The 15,741-nt window shown below is 35.6% G+C and overlaps 1 protein-coding gene across 1 annotated transcript; it reads left to right on the top strand.

Annotated features, from left to right (window-relative positions):
- The first annotated feature begins 4,231 nt into the window (after positions 1 to 4,231).
- On the top strand, positions 4,232 to 15,394 carry LOC110033123 (SPX domain-containing protein 1). Its single transcript, XM_020736994.1, has 3 exons — positions 4,232 to 4,834; positions 5,271 to 5,403; positions 14,646 to 15,394. The coding sequence occupies exons 1-3, from the start codon at positions 4,496 to 4,498 to the stop codon at positions 15,101 to 15,103; spliced, it is 930 nt and encodes a 309-aa protein (XP_020592653.1). The 5' UTR covers positions 4,232 to 4,495; the 3' UTR covers positions 15,104 to 15,394.
- Positions 15,395 to 15,741: the final 347 nt, after the last annotated feature.

Genomic DNA, 15,741 nt, shown 5'->3' with positions numbered 1-15,741 from the left:
TTGATATATATTCATGCCTATAATTATAGGTCATTAAAATTGATCAAGTGTAATTGCTTATTTTGATTTTTCAATTATTTCAAAGTAAACTTCTATGATTTTATTTTAGATTATTCTAAGCACAACGTAAGAATATGTGGATAACTTTTTATTTTCATTATTTTCTTATTTCTCAATAATTTGATCACAAATAATAATGTAATTATAAGAAAGGATCGTGACAACACGAATCTCAAAAAAAATATAGATACACGACAAACAGATGGGACCCACGGTCATAGTATATGAAGACTCAGTAGAAAACTGATTTACTTTCTGGAAGTAAAAGTTGATGTTAAGTCAAGAGAGGAACATCTCAAAGTTCTGATAAGACATTTCTTTCGGTAGGCGAGCCAACTTATGTAACTGACCGAACGAAGGACAATCATAAATTAGGTTGAATAAAGGATATTTGTACACCGAGCTGAAAGAAGGATGTCTTTGAATGAAGCAGAATAAAGGGAACTCATCGCCGAACAAATAAGACTTGCGAGCCAAAGAATTGAAGTAAAGTCATATGTAGGCTTGATTGAGAAGTCTTCACATCGTCCTCATGTGTTTCGGTCTGTCATCACCAAACTAGTGAGCACGTGCTGATGGCCAAAAGTCATCAAGGCCTACCTTCAAATTTGTTAGATATTATCGTCTTTATATTTCTATTATTTTACCCTACTCAAGTGTTGTTTAGTATTCTTGCTTATTGTATATATGTTTATCTTTATCTCTTATAAGGAGGTGATTGAGACAATTGAAACTCTAGCCACTTTTCCATTGTCTCTTCTATTTCCCTTCTCCTTCTCTATTTTGAAATTCTTAAAATGGTATCAGAGCAAGTTCTGATCCATTCATAGCTTTCGCGTATCTATTTACAGTTTCTTTGTTATTTTGCAATCTCCAACGATAAACCCAATTTTCGGCATCATTTGCAGTCTCCAGTTATAGACCCAATTGCATTTTTATATTAAATATTTTTATAAAATTACCAAACCCCTTTGTCATTTTTTAGAAAATGATGTCCCATTTGATTTTGATCAAGATTGTCTCAATGTTTTCAATTTGTTAAAGGAAAAATTAGTCATCGCGTCTATCATTATTTCACCTGATTGGAAGTATTCTTTTGAGCTTGTGTGTGACACTAGTGATTATGTCATAGGGGTGGTGTTACATCAGAGGAGGGTTAAGGTCTTTAAAGCGATAAACTATGCCAATAAAACCCTTAACGATGCTCAAATTAACTATACCACCACTAAAAAGAAGTTTTTGTCTATAGTATATGTTTTTGATAAGTTAAACCATATTTAATTAGAACCAGATGCACTGTTTTCACTGATCATTCAGTAATTCAATATCTAATCTCTAGGAATACTAAACCATGATTGATAAGATGGGGGCGCAGAAATTTGATATCAAAGTGGTGGATAGAAAGGGTTCTGAAAATCAAATAGCGAATCACTTATCTAGGCTTGATCAGGGGGATTTTCATGCTTTGAATGATGATAGTTACGAAAATTTTCCTGATGAGCAACTCCTTGTTATTTCAAATTTTAGCGTTCTGTGATATGCAAACATAGTGAACTTTATTGTTAGTGGTATTTTACCTTATTATTTGTCGTATCACTAGAGGAAGAAGTTTATTCATGTTGTTAGATATTGTTTTTGGGATGACCCTTACCTTTATACGAAGTGTAAAGACCAGGTGTTTAATGAGGCTTACCCTTAGAAGAGACCTAAGATATGCTTAGGAAATTTCATGATTCTGAATTTTGAGGGTATTTTGGGATTCACATAACTACAATTAAAATTTTGCAATCAGGATTTTGTTAGTCCACTATTTTTAAAGATGTTAATGGTTATATTAAAGCTTGCGATAAATGTCAAAGAGTATGCAATATTTCTAAAGAAAATGAAATGTCTTTCAACTATACGTTGGAAGTAGAATTTTTTACGATTGGGGTTTAGATTTCATGAGACTATTTATACCCTCGCTATGAAATCCCCATATTATAATTATATTGGAATATGTGTCGAAGTGGATTAAGGTTGTTCCTCTCCTTAAATGTAAGGCTTAGAGTGTTTCTAAATACTTGAAGGGCATATTTAACAGATTTGGGACACCTATGATGATTATTAGCGATGAGTGGAGCTGCTTTAGAAATAAGATGATGGAGAAACTTGTTAAAAATTTTGGAATACAACATATGATATCTAATGCTTATCACCCTCAAATTAGCAGACCGATTGAGGTATCCGATAAAGAGATAAAATGAATCCTAGAGAAGACTGTCAAACCTAATATAAAGGATTGGGCTTGATATTGATGATGTTTTATGGGCCTATATGACTGCTTTTAAATCTTCTATAGGAATATTCCTTATAGACTCATATTTGGGAATGTTTGTCATTTATCTATTGAACTTGAGCATAAAACATTTTGGGTGATTAAAGAGTTCAATTTTAATATGAAATGAAAGATACTGTGAGAAAAAATTACTACATCTAAATGAACTTGATGAGATTATTGAGGAATCTTATAAAAATGTCAAGATATATTAGGAAAAAAATAAAGAAATGACATGATCAAAAGATTCTTAGAAAAATTTTTGAGCATGGAAAGCAAGTTTTGTTATATAATTCTTGGTTGAAACTACTTCCAACAAAACTTAAATCCAGGTGGTCGCTGTTTACTGTAGTAAAGGTTTACCCTTTCGGAGCAGTTGATATTGTTGATCATGTTTGTGGAAGGGAGCTCAAGGAAAATGGACAAAAGTTAAAACCTTATTTAGAGGGAGAGAAACATGGTCTTATTGAATCCTTAACTTTGGGTCAACCTAATCAGAAGATCTAGCATTGTGGGGTTGTGGACATTAAACTAAGCGCTTCTTGGGAAGCAATCCAAGTTTATCTGTTTGAATGTTAGGATTTGTTGCATTTAAAGTAATTGTGTGTTTATTTTTCATTTGTTAGTGTTGTTTGTGGTGATTTGTTGTGAAAATATTGTGTAAATGGACCAAAGCCAAATAATAATAGCTGTGTACCAAAAATCCATAACTGCACACTAACCATAATTTTTAAATACGAATTATAAGGTATTGTCTAACCAACATCTAAGTGCATGATGTGTAGTGCATGGGCTGTAGGATCCTAACGGGGTTACTAAGTTGTCCCCCATCCCGAGCATATGAATGTCTCAAGAAATCGAAAGAAATGGAGTGTGAATATGCGAAAAAAAGTTTGCAAAAATTCATACTTGCATGTTATCTGAATTAAGGAAAAGCCAGATTATTCTAATCAAAATTAAATTTGACCATCATAACTCTTTTAATTGATTTTTAGATGAATTATACATAAATTATTAATGGTGTTGAATCCAGATTTGTCTTCTGAAGCATGACCAAAGATCAGAGTGGTAGAAACCAGAGACAGAAAGAGAGATGCAGAGAGGGAGAAAGAGAAGGAATGAACACACACAGACTTTCCCCATAGGGGTAAATTGGGGCATTCTTGGGTTCAACGACCCATTTTATATAAAAAAAGAAATGTTTTACAAGAGGCAAGGGGAGAGAGTTCTCTCTATAAAAGACATAAATAAAGAGAAGAACACCCAAAAACCCCTTTGTTACTTGTATTGGACCCATATTTATGGAATATGTAATAAATGTTTGAAACTACATGCTTGACTTTATTTTAATAAGAGCGTTACAAATATGCATTTTTGTATTTATAACTAATTATGATATATTTTCGTATGGATTTCATCTGCTCGACTAGTCCTTGGGTCGGCCGCCCGGGTTGTTTCGGTCATCTAGGCTGAGGTGGTCAGTTGGCTGAGTTGGGCGGCTAGCTGTGTTGGCTGACTAGCTAAGGTGGCCGGTCGTCAGAGGTGGCTGGGTGGCTGAGGTGGTCGGTCGATTTAGTTGACAGACTAGTTATGGGGCCAGTCGGCTGAGGTGGTCATGTTGGCCTTCACTAGTGTACTATCACATAAATTTAAGAGCTTTTAAACCGATCGATATTTTGAAGATCTTGATACCAATTATTCTCGTATTAACTAATTATGAAAATTATAGAGGACGCGGTTATCTTTCATTGCGATATGGGATTAGGCGGAAGCGGTCGAACCGGGAGTCGCGGTTCGATGGACTCTTGGACCAGCACACACGATAGGCATCGACGACCGCACCCGCCAACACACCAGCTGGGGGACCACGATTGAAAGAGGAGATGAGGATGAAAGGAATAAAACCCGAAATATCCCTCGCTCACTTCCCTCCACCGCCGAATATTCCCGTCGTCCTCCTCGCATATTCCCGATCCTCGCCTCTGTTTCAATTTCCACGGCAACCACCCTCTTTGCTTATTTAATCAATCGATTCCACCGTCGCCTTCTCCTGTCTACTTTTCTCCTCATTTTTGTAGAGAGAGAGAGAGAGAGAGAGAGAGAGAGAGAGAGAGAGAGATGAAGTTTGGGAAGAGTCTGAGCAACCAGATCGAGGAGACGTTGCCGGAGTGGAGGGACAAGTTCCTCTCCTACAAGGAGCTGAAGAAGCGCCTCAAGCTTATCGGACTCGACACCATCTCTGAACGCCCTAGCAAGAAGCCGTGCTTGGATAAATGGAATGACATTGCCAAAGCCCCCTCCGACTTTACGATCGGAGGAGATCCTTATCTATCCTCCACAATGGGGGCTTCCTTGACGCGGGAGGAGGAGGACTTCCTGAATCTTCTGGAGGCTGAGCTCGAGAAGTTCAACTCGTTCTTCGTCGAGAAGGAAGAGGAGTACATCATCCGCCAAAAGGTTCGTCTAGAAATCCTACGGGTAATGGTCATTGAATGTTGAAATTTTCGTGACCAGGCCTTCCGGCGAAGAACAATTAGGAAAGATGATGATCGGATCTGACATAACGTTCGTGCATATATAAACGGAATATTCCGTATAAATTGAAGTTCCATTCCTTCTTGTTCCCTGGCATGACCATCAATATCCGTCTCTTTTATTAATTTTTTTGATATTTTTATTTCGGAGTGCCGTCAAACATTCTTTATTGAGACTTTGCAATCAATAGAGGTCATCGTGATCCTACATTTAATTTCTAGTGTTCATCTTTGTATGATATTATGGCGAACTCTGTTTATATTTGACAACTTAACAAGCCACTGTAGCTGTGCCGCAAATGAGCTTAACCGTTCTGGTTTATCATTATATTTGCTGTAATGATATCATTATTTTGTAGGAACTGGAGGACCGAGTTGCAATGGCCGCGGAACTGGATTCCAAGGATGACATGATGATGGTACGCAGGGAGATCGTTGATTTCCATGGCGAGATGGTCCTCCTTGAGAACTACAGTGCTCTCAATTACACTGGTATTTTTTTATTATACACATGTGTCTATGTATTTAGCAGTTATTTTCTATCTATCTATATATTTATCTATATATTGAAAACATCTGCTACAACTTCTATATTTGGATAGCAATTAGGCAAACGCATGTTATGTAACATGGAAACAAACAAGTGCTTTAACGCATAACACTAGCTGAAAACAATGTCAAGCAAACAACTAGATAGTAGCAGTACAACAACGACGACGACGACAAGCCTTTATCCCACAATGTGGGGTTGGCAAAAAGTCTAGATAGCAGTAAACTGAAAAATTGTTTGTTAGGACTTGAGTTCTTTTTGGATTTGTAATGATCGATCACCTTCAAAACTAGAAGTAAAGCCTGTATCTTACTTTGACAATATCTTCTTTAAATGAGCTAAGATAAAAAATTTTTCAAAGATAATATGATATTATTGCATTTTGATTGTAGCCTTATACTTTTTAAAGAAATTATATTATATAAAATAATCCTACAAACAAGAAGATCTGCCAACTTGCTTTTTACTCAAATCATATTGAGTTCTACTCCATGGAATTTTAATCTTAGTTTGGCTTGATCCAACTGAGATTCACCGCTTCATTTTCATCAACCCTTTTTACTCAAGTCCAGTCTTTTGTTGATGTTTAATATTTGAGTTAATCCTCTATCCAATGTATATAAATATGCATGTATTTGAGCATACATCAATACATCCATACCCTGTATATAGTCATTTATAACCATCATTCATGCTAGTCCTTAGTTTCAACTATGTAATGAATCATATCATATCTTAAATTTATAAGCGGTAATAATGTACGATGGCATAAACATGTTGTTTATCTTTTCATTTATGTTTTAAATGAACATAACATTTCATACTCATGTTTTTTCATTCTTTATTAAATACATGTCTCAGGAGTATTTTCTAAACCTATCACACTCATGTCTAGTATGTATTACGTCGACATAATAGGGCATAATAGAACTGCTATTGTCTGAGATGGATATAGACTTACCCATGTCTGATACATCCCCCATTGGTACAACGAAGTTTGGTCTTAATTTCAATATTGTCTGAGACGACAAACAAAACATCTATAGTGGTGGGTACATTGATGTCTCGACCAATATAACAGGAGGGTACATTGGTACATTGAAGTTTGATTATAATTTCAATATTGTCTGAGATGAAAAACAAAACATCTATACTTGCGGGTACATTGATGGCTCGACTAGTTTAATAAGAGGGTGAATTTCAATGATGATCATTTTATTTTATTCTATGATATATGCACTAGTTCCATATGAGACATCATATGCTTATCTACTAATTACTAAATGCTCTTCTATAAGAAGTTAAAATCATGCTATAATCATCTAACGTTTTTTTTGAGAAAATTATCATGGAGTAATTCATAAAGTAATATTGACATTCACATTTCATTCTTAACAATATGAATTAATGATCAGTTGCGGTATATAACAAATGAATATATAACATAAATGAAAAAAATGAATAAAAAAATAAATCAGAATAAGAAGCATTAATATAATTTAGAAATAAAATTATCCACCTCAAATTTTGATTTCTGATTTAAGTCTTTACCTTTTAAATCAATACAACTGCAATCATTCCTTGATGATCAAACATCATAATCAATATTAAGATATTTGCATTAAACAAATTCCAAAATACTATAATACATCTATCCCTTTTTAATACTAAATTTATTTTAATTCGCTTCTAAACAAATGATCTTTTATAATTTTTTACTCATGTTTTCCTCTTAAGCAAAAATCAAGTTGCTATTTACAGCAAAATTAATATCTTAAAATAATGATTATTAACATATTTTTGCGCTCTTGTAACTTAATCTTTGTTTATATATCAATTCTTTAAAATCATAAAATTAAGGTAGCTTTATTAATTAGGCCCTTACATAAGTAAATCTCAACAACACATACATACTTAGTGTTGTTGTTGTTGTTTACTTTAGAGAAAACTTCAATTACCATTGCCCATGTCTATCCTTGCTCGCACTCAATTTCACTGTAAAGCTTCTGCTTGAACCTGTACGGTGTTGCACGTAGTGCACGCGCTTTTGCCATAGCTTGTAATCAATGTTGCTTGCTGTTTTACCTTTAATCCTCTCCTCGCTCCTTTCACTCCTCTACTATCTGTTATGATTTATGGGAGTCAAAGCCGCACAGCTCGCTCGTCTCCCTTTCTTTTTCATTGCATTCTTCGCATCCAGCAAATTGGCATTTGTCGATTGAATTTCTCTTTTCCTTGTTATTTTTTTCTATAATTACACATTTGGACTTGAGTTTTTCTTTTGATTGTTACAATAAGCTTCATATATATAGTTTACTAGAATTAACTTGTTCTATTGCTTCCCAAATTCCTTTTTTTCCTTCCTTTTCTTTCCAGTTGTTTATACTCAATTAATTCTACCTCCTAGGCTTGTTGGCGCATGAGCTACCATCTAATGTAGATGCGAAGATTTCATAATCTATTCTCTTAGTATAAATACTACTTTTATTGAGTAAGTTATACTTTCACCATCTTTTAAGTATAATCATTTTCTAATTAATTTTTCATAACTTTATTACACGTCCATCATAAAGTTCGTATTATTTCAACTAAAAAAATTGTTTGCTAATGCTTTTTGGGAGGGTGTGAACTGACTGAGGAAAAGTTATGCGCCTGCTGGTGGTCATACTTACTTTCAACTCAGAAGTGAGGAACATTTGACATTTCAATACTCTCACTTGCATCAACGATCTTTTCCTCACTTTTCATCCATTCACATTGTCCATCATTCCTTTTTCAACGGATGCTTTTCAAACTCTTTGGTTGTCATGCATAGAACCTTCCATTCACATTGTCCATCATTCCTTTTTCAACGGATGCTTTTCAAACTCTTTGGTTGTCATGCTTAGAACCTAATTAACTCTTTGGTGGCATTATGAGTCACTCTTGAATTTTGCTCGACCATGATAGATGAATACCCAAGACCGAGAGCTATAAGTCATACGAATCACTTGATCCCCAGTAAACATTTGATGGAGAGTGTAGACCAAAGAGAGATAAAAGTTGGTTTTTATGCATCGAAGATCAAATCTATTTTCAACTCAACAGCATAACTTATGCCCGATGGCAGACTACTTAATATTTAAATGCCAATGTATTTTTTTAACCATTGATGTGGTATCTTAACACAGTCTACATGGTGAGTCATATCTAAATACATTATGAGAATTGGCTCAATTAGTTTACATCTAATTTAATTGGACCTTGCCGTAGCCCGTAAGTCACCTTCATCATCATTAGCTTTACCCCATGTTTGTTTTTATCAATCCTTCAACTTTGATCATTCCTATTTTCCCACTGAGTATGAGGAATTCTTCTGTGTAATTTTTTTTTGCAGGCATAGATTTTTTTCCTTTTAACAGTGTATGTTAATTCTATGAACTATCTTTATTAATTCATCTTCTGTCCCTTATTGTTTGCCAATATCCCCTTAAGTTTGCTTTTTAGTACCTTAAGTTGGTGATACTCTAAACCATCTCATTGCCATCCATTATATCATTTCTTCCTTGGTTATATCGGTTGGTATTCATTTGTTTGTTGCCTGATAGTAAATCCATTTAGCATATGAATTTAATGAAGTTTTATTAATTTTTTTTCTAAGCATTCATGATATTCTATTGTCGCATAATAAACATAATTCACCTTTTTTCATTTAAAAAGTAAGTTTATTATAACATTTCATTTTTTTCATTGTTAAATTGGCGAGTGTTTCATTTTTGTTGTCTAATAGGAAATCCATATATCATATTGATTTAAAGATAGTTCTATAAAAGTTTCACCTAAACATTCATAATATTCTATTTTAACACAATAGTGACGGTTAACTTTTCCATTTGAACAAATCTGCTTAATCTGTTGTAGCTTCTATCTGTAGCACAAAAATTTACATGATTTGAAGGCTGGCTCATAAAAAAACCTTATCATGGTGATGCACACCTGATTTGACCAAAAATCAATTCAAATTTGGTAGTCAGTTTTCAAGACATGCAGGTTTTGACAGGGGATGAGAATTCAATTGCATTCATCAAAACAATAAGGTAGAATACATTAGTAATATATATAGACAAAAAGGTAATGAGTAAGAAAATAGGCAGAAGGAATAGAAGGTAAATCAGCCATGGTTCCACTACGCCAGCTGCAGGTATACGGCAGGAAAGTGGAGCTGAATTTGCTGTCAGAAATGGTTATTACTTCCCAGTAAGCTGATGTTCGCATGGGTGAACCATTAGCTTGGTTGTGAAATGGATAAATTAATTCTTGGGCAATGTTTTGGTTAGAACGTCCGCTGGTTGAGGTTACAGCTTTATATTCCATCTTTGTGGAAGACCGAGCTACTGTATTTTGTTTCTTGACCGTCCACGAAATAGGAGCAATCTCCAAATTGGTAGCAAAACCTGTTGTAGACTTCTTGGTGTTGGGATCACTTGCCCAATCAGCGTTGACATTGATGCAAAGTTGGAGATCCCCATGGGTAGCTTATGCCCGAGTGTTGCGTACCTTTGAGATATTTGAGTAGACGAGTTAGCAGTTGGAAATGATGCTTTGTTGGTGCATGCATATGCTGACATAGTTGATTTGCAGCAAACACAATTTCCGGTCTTGTGATAGTAAGATATTGAAGAGAGCTCATAAGTTACCGGTAGAATTGACGATTGTGGAATGGCTTACCATTCTCAACTATTGTAGGTAGTTTGAGAGGTCGAGGAGTGCTTACTGGACGACAGTCAAACATTCCAACAGTTAATAAAATTTGAGAGTTATTTTTTTTTTGTGTAAGAAACCATGAGTTGGGTGATTGACGTCTGCAAAATTGTCTTGAAGAGGGCGGCCACTTTGCGCAAGTATACATGTCAAGTAATAAGCGGTTTGCAATATTACCGCGTATCGTTCGCATGAGGAAGTGTTTTGAGAAACAGGTCTGAAAAGGTGAAGCTACAATTTACTAGCTATTTTAACCTAGTTCAGCGTGGTTTAGAAAACAGAAAAGAGAAATAATTAATCTATCAGAGTTGATAGAAAATAAGAGGTCAAATTACTTTGGTGTTTCTTCAAGATTGTTGAGGATTATGTCTCTGTGATTCAAGTGTGATGCTTGGCTTTAATTTTTGTGCAATTTCTTCTATGTGGTTGTTGTCAACCAGAGATGATATTTTCTTCTTAAGTCTATGCCTAGGTTAGAAGCAGAATTGAAATTTCACAAAGATATGTTGCGTTTATCTTTATGGCGTCTCCAATATTTTTCAGATCCCCATCATTAACTGTAAGATTCGTAATAAAATATTTCTATCTTAATCGGATATTGTGGTTAATCTAATCGTTTCATTACGTTTCTTCCAAAATCGTAGATCACTATTGATTTTAGCCAGGTTAGAAGTAATGAAGGCTAGAAATTTAACCAACAATGTTAAACAATCCAAAGCGCAACAAACATATTATGAGAAATAGACTACAAAAATCAAGCCAGAGTACCCATCCACAAATCATGGAGGCACGAAAATTAATTTAGTTGCTCATATTTTGAGAGAAAAACACATGAAATCTCATTGAAACCAAACCTGCAAGAAACATCTTTATCAAAATAAAAAAAAGACTTACAGGCTTTGTCAATCTCCTCTTACAAGGGCAACATAAATAATTCTCTCAAATGCTTGTTAAAGAAATCATACAAAAACAGTAGAGGAGAAGAAGAACTCTTTCAAACCTTAGCATGTACTCTGAATTCTCTCAAAAAAAAAACTTCCTTTAATTCTTCCTTAATGTACTCTTTAAAGCCTGAGTTTGAAATCTTTCCAAAACCATCGAAATCCTGCTTATAAAAACCTTCTAATTGAAGCAAATGCGGTAGCATGACCAGGCCTGCTTTGTTGCGTAATTACGTCAATCTCTTGGGTTAGGCGACGTGGTCACACCGCCTATAGGCGTGGCTAAGCCTAGACACCAAGCGCGCGGGTCTTCGACAAAGATGGCGTGACCATGCCCAAAAAATGGCCTGGCTACGCCAAGAGTAAGGAAGGTCGCGCGACCCTGGTCACGACATGGTTATGCTAGGCTGATTTATTCCAAAGTCTCCTGATTCGCTCTGATTTGTTTGCTAGTCCTCTTAAAACCTATAAAATACAAATCTCAACCTTCTAAAAGCGTGAAATAATGAAAGTAAAGGAAAAAAATACTAGAATTAAAGCATAAAATATGCAAAAAATTGAAGCATGTCAGTGACCTGTGAGCTTTAATTCCCAAAAAGCAGGATATGGCACCAAGATGTTTGAGTTGGGACTTGGAGTTGAGTGTTGGCACTAGTTGAAAGATAGTGTCATTGTTATTTTCAGTTCATTGTTATTTTCAGTTATCAGCATATCATCCACATGAATGAGAACGAAAATAGTTCTCCTTGATTGTAAAGCAGGAGGGAAGGATCAGCTTTGCTAATGGTGAAGCCCTTGTCCATAAAGAATGTGGAGAGCATAATATATTATTGTCTCGGTGCCTCTTTGAGTCCATAGAGAGATTTCTGAAGGAGAGAAACATGCTTGGGAAGTTGTGGATCAATAAATCCTGAAAGTTTACGCATGTAGAAACTTTTCGTGATATGGCCATGTAAAAAATCATTGGATACATCAAATTGAAGTACATCCCATTTGTGATGTAGAACGATTGTCGAAGTATACAGATTGTAGGTACCTTTGCGATGGAGCTAAATGTTTCACTATAGTTTATTCCAAACTCTTTATTTTATTCTTGTGCGACTAATCTGACCTTATACTGAGCTACTGTACCATTAGAATTCTGTTTTGTTGTGTAAGTCCAGCGAGAGCCAAGGATTTGTGAATCAGTGGAAGGAGAGACAAGTGTCCAGGTGCCTCGTGTTTGTAGCACATGAAACTCTTTAGCCATCGCGTGACGCTAATGGGCAAATTTAGCTGCTTGAGTACAGGTGGGATTGGGTACAAAATTGATGTTATGTGAGAGATTGAGTTTTTGAGGAGGTTTAAGATGACCCATTTGCAATCGGGTAGTCATATGGTGGGTTTTGGGAAGGGCTATGCTGTTTGGAGGTGATAAGATAGGCAATTGGGTGGGCTTAATTGGTGGAGGAGCGGTTGGTGTGAGGTGCTCGAGTGCAGGACAGGAAGGTAGTGAGCATGGGGTGGGTAGTGAGGATGGTGTGAGGATAAGATGCGAGATTGATGGTTCGACTGGAGGAGTTTGATTTGAGGTTGGTTTGAGGATGGTTTTCCATGGATAGGTGAACTCATTAAGTGTAACATGTCTTGAGATTATAATTTTTTTGGTGGATGGGTTGTAGCCCTTGCAGCCTTTGTGTATGGAAGAGTATCCTATGAAGATGCAAGGAGTAGACATTGGTGCTAATTTATGAGGAGATTGAGGTTTGGTCCAAGGATAGTAAGCACAACTAAAAACTCTGAGATGGGTATATGTGGGAGGTGTCCAGTGAAGATGTTGATACGGTGAGATTTATTTTGTAACTTTGGTTGGCATTCAATTTATTAGGTAAGTAGCTGTGAGAAGAGCTTCTGACCATAAAATATAAGGTAGTTTGGCATCATTAAGAAGGGCTCGAGTAGTTTCAATTAGATGTCTATGTTTTCTTTCTGCCACTCCATTTTGGTCAGGAGAATGTGGGCAAGAGTATTGGTGGATAGTTCTATTGTTGCTTAAATAATTATTTAGTTCAAGACTTTTATACTCTCCACCGCCATCTGTTCTCAGAATTTTGACTTTAGTATTGAATTGAGTTTGAAGCATATTGTTATAAAGTGTTGGATTTTGAGTGGGAAATCAGAAATTTCAAGGAGGGGTAGACATTGGGGTGTTTGGGAGAGAAGATGATAGTAGGTTGGTTGTTGCTGAATCTTCCATATTGCTAGGATTAAGGACCAACGAAAATTACCTACACTGCAGTGTGTGGAAAGCCCCTACTGTTGATCTTCATTCAGCTGCAGAAGAACCTTTGCTGGAGACAATCGGAAGCCTAGAGTCCCTCGATAGAGCTTGTTGCCCTGCTCTGATACCATAAAGACAAGCAGGTTTTGACAGGGGATGAGAATTCAATTTTATTTATCAAAACAGTAAGGTAGAATACATAGTAATATATATAGACAAAAGGTAATGAGAAGGGAAATAGGCAGAAGGACTAGAAGGTAAATCAGCCATGGTTCCACTACGCCAGCTGCAGGTGTACGGCAGGGAAGTGGAGCTTAATTTGCCGTCCGATTATTAAGTTGAATGATACTTTTTTGCTTTTTTTATTGATGTTGGTTTATATCACTGGACTGCATTGAGGGTTTATCCTTCCCTTCATTATTCTGCTTTGTTTTCCTTTATGTTTGTATGTCATCAGTTTCAGAGAATAGTATGGATTTGGTATGGTAGAACAAAATATTGGACTATTCTGACAAAATTTGGTCATAATAAGCTTCCAAATCTTTGGATTTTCACATCTCAGAGCTGATCCAAGGGGTTTGAATATTTGCCGCTTTTTGGTTAAAATATCTCGATACCAAAGTTTTCCCAATCTATCTTATGAAGTATATTCTTCTACAGCTCTCCCATTCTTTTAACTCTTATGGATTCTTAATTAAAAAAAAAGGTCCTAAAAACTCATTGCACTTCGTAATTTAATTAAATTGGACGAATAAAAAATTCTTTCAAAGCGAGAATGAATGATTTTCTCATAAATTGGATTGCACAACTTTGAAAGCGGGTTAAAATGATTTTTCATGTAGATTTCTTTAAGAGTGTAGCAACAATCTTATTTATATTCTATTTGGTTGCTGTTTTCTGCAAATTATTTTTGCCTCAGTTTATTTTTACCCTTCCTTCTTTTACACGGCTATTTTTGACCTTGTGTCAATCTGATGAAGAGGCTCTTTTTACCTTTGTTTTAATCTCATATTACAATTTTGTTTGGATGCTTTATCATTCTTGTATATAATCAATACTGGAATGCATTTGATGGTTGCAATATGAATATGGTTAAGCTTTTGAGGGGAATTTTTAAAATTTTTTAAATTTATATATCTGGCAGTGGCTACTCATTTCTATCTATCCTCTGCCACTCTGACTTGATTACTTTGCCTTTGGTGACTGTTGATTCCCTTTTAACTAAAAGTGACTCTCTTAACAGGTTTAGTGAAGATACTGAAAAAGTATGACAAAATAACTGGAGCTTTGATCCGACTTCCTTTCATCCAGAAGGTGCTGCAGCAGCCTTTTTTCACCACTGACCTTCTGTACAGATTAGTGAAGAAGTGTGAGGCGATGCTGGATCATCTTTTCCCAAAGAAGAATGAACCTTCCATTTCTGATGATCAAGGTGATAACGATGGTGATGAAGGCGAGGAGAGGGAGCAGAAGCCATCAAATCAGGGCTCCACGATGGCAGATTTTGGGGTTCAAGCAGTTGAAGAGATAGAATACATTGAGAGTCTTTATATGAAGAGCACCATAGCCGCCTTGCGGGTGCTGAATGAGATACGAAGTGGGAGCTCTACTGTGAGTGTCTTTTCGTTGCCTCCATTACGGAGCAGTGGAGTGGATGAGAGATGGAACAATGTCCCAGTGGTAGAGCAAGTTGCCGAATAGCTGAGGGATTGTGCTTGCCAGAATAAAGTCCTGTCGTTTACCTTTCTTTTTTAATGAGTTTTATATATCATTCTAACAAAATGTGAAGTATGAGATAGGAGTGTAATTTTCTGTGTGAGCTTCATTTTCCACATCAGCTAGAATTATTTTTCTTGGCATGCTGACTGATCTGCATTCGCGGTGTTGCATGTGTTAGCATATATGTACTGTACACAATATTAGTCTGAATCCGATGAATCAATTCATCATAAGAATCTGAATTTGCTAGTTACCAGGTCCCAATCTATAGTTGAATTGTTCAAGAATTTAATCTTAGGATCAGAATGAGGCAACTGTAGTTATTTGAAGAAGCAGTTATGATTATTTTTGAAAAAAACTGTGGAAATTATTATAAATTCATTTAATTTTGAAAGTCAGATCACAATTTTTTGATAAATCACCACATATTAACAACTCAGGTTAAAAAAATAGCTTTTTATCAAAAAAAAAAAAAAAAATAGTTTAAAAAAAATTGAGGAGGCAAAAAGCTGTCTCAAAAAGAGCTTTATTTGACTTTTAATTTTGAGCTATTGAGCTCGACCAAGATACTCGCGAAGTTGCTTATTTTAGGAGGCTGTTTGTCAACGAACTAAGCCGTT

Source organism: Phalaenopsis equestris, unplaced genomic scaffold (assembly GCF_001263595.1).
Source record: "Phalaenopsis equestris unplaced genomic scaffold, ASM126359v1 Scaffold001093, whole genome shotgun sequence".
In the NCBI taxonomy this organism is placed as follows: Eukaryota; Viridiplantae; Streptophyta; class Magnoliopsida; order Asparagales; family Orchidaceae; genus Phalaenopsis; species Phalaenopsis equestris.
The sequence above is the reverse complement of the archived record's forward strand: the minus strand, read 5'-3'. Positions and strand labels throughout refer to the sequence as shown.

What these genes read in the sequence shown, in the direction of transcription:
- LOC110033123 (XM_020736994.1), top strand. Translation starts at nt 4,496, where the DNA reads ATGAAGTTTGGGAAGAGTCTGAGCAACCAGATCGAGGAGACGTTGCCG. An exon ending in AGTACATCATCCGCCAAAAG is followed by an intron (nt 4,835 to 5,270) that starts GTTCGTCTAGAA and finishes ATTATTTTGTAG; the next exon opens with GAACTGGAGGACCGAGTTGC. An exon ending in CAGTGCTCTCAATTACACTG is followed by an intron (nt 5,404 to 14,645) that starts GTATTTTTTTAT and finishes CTCTCTTAACAG; the next exon opens with GTTTAGTGAAGATACTGAAA.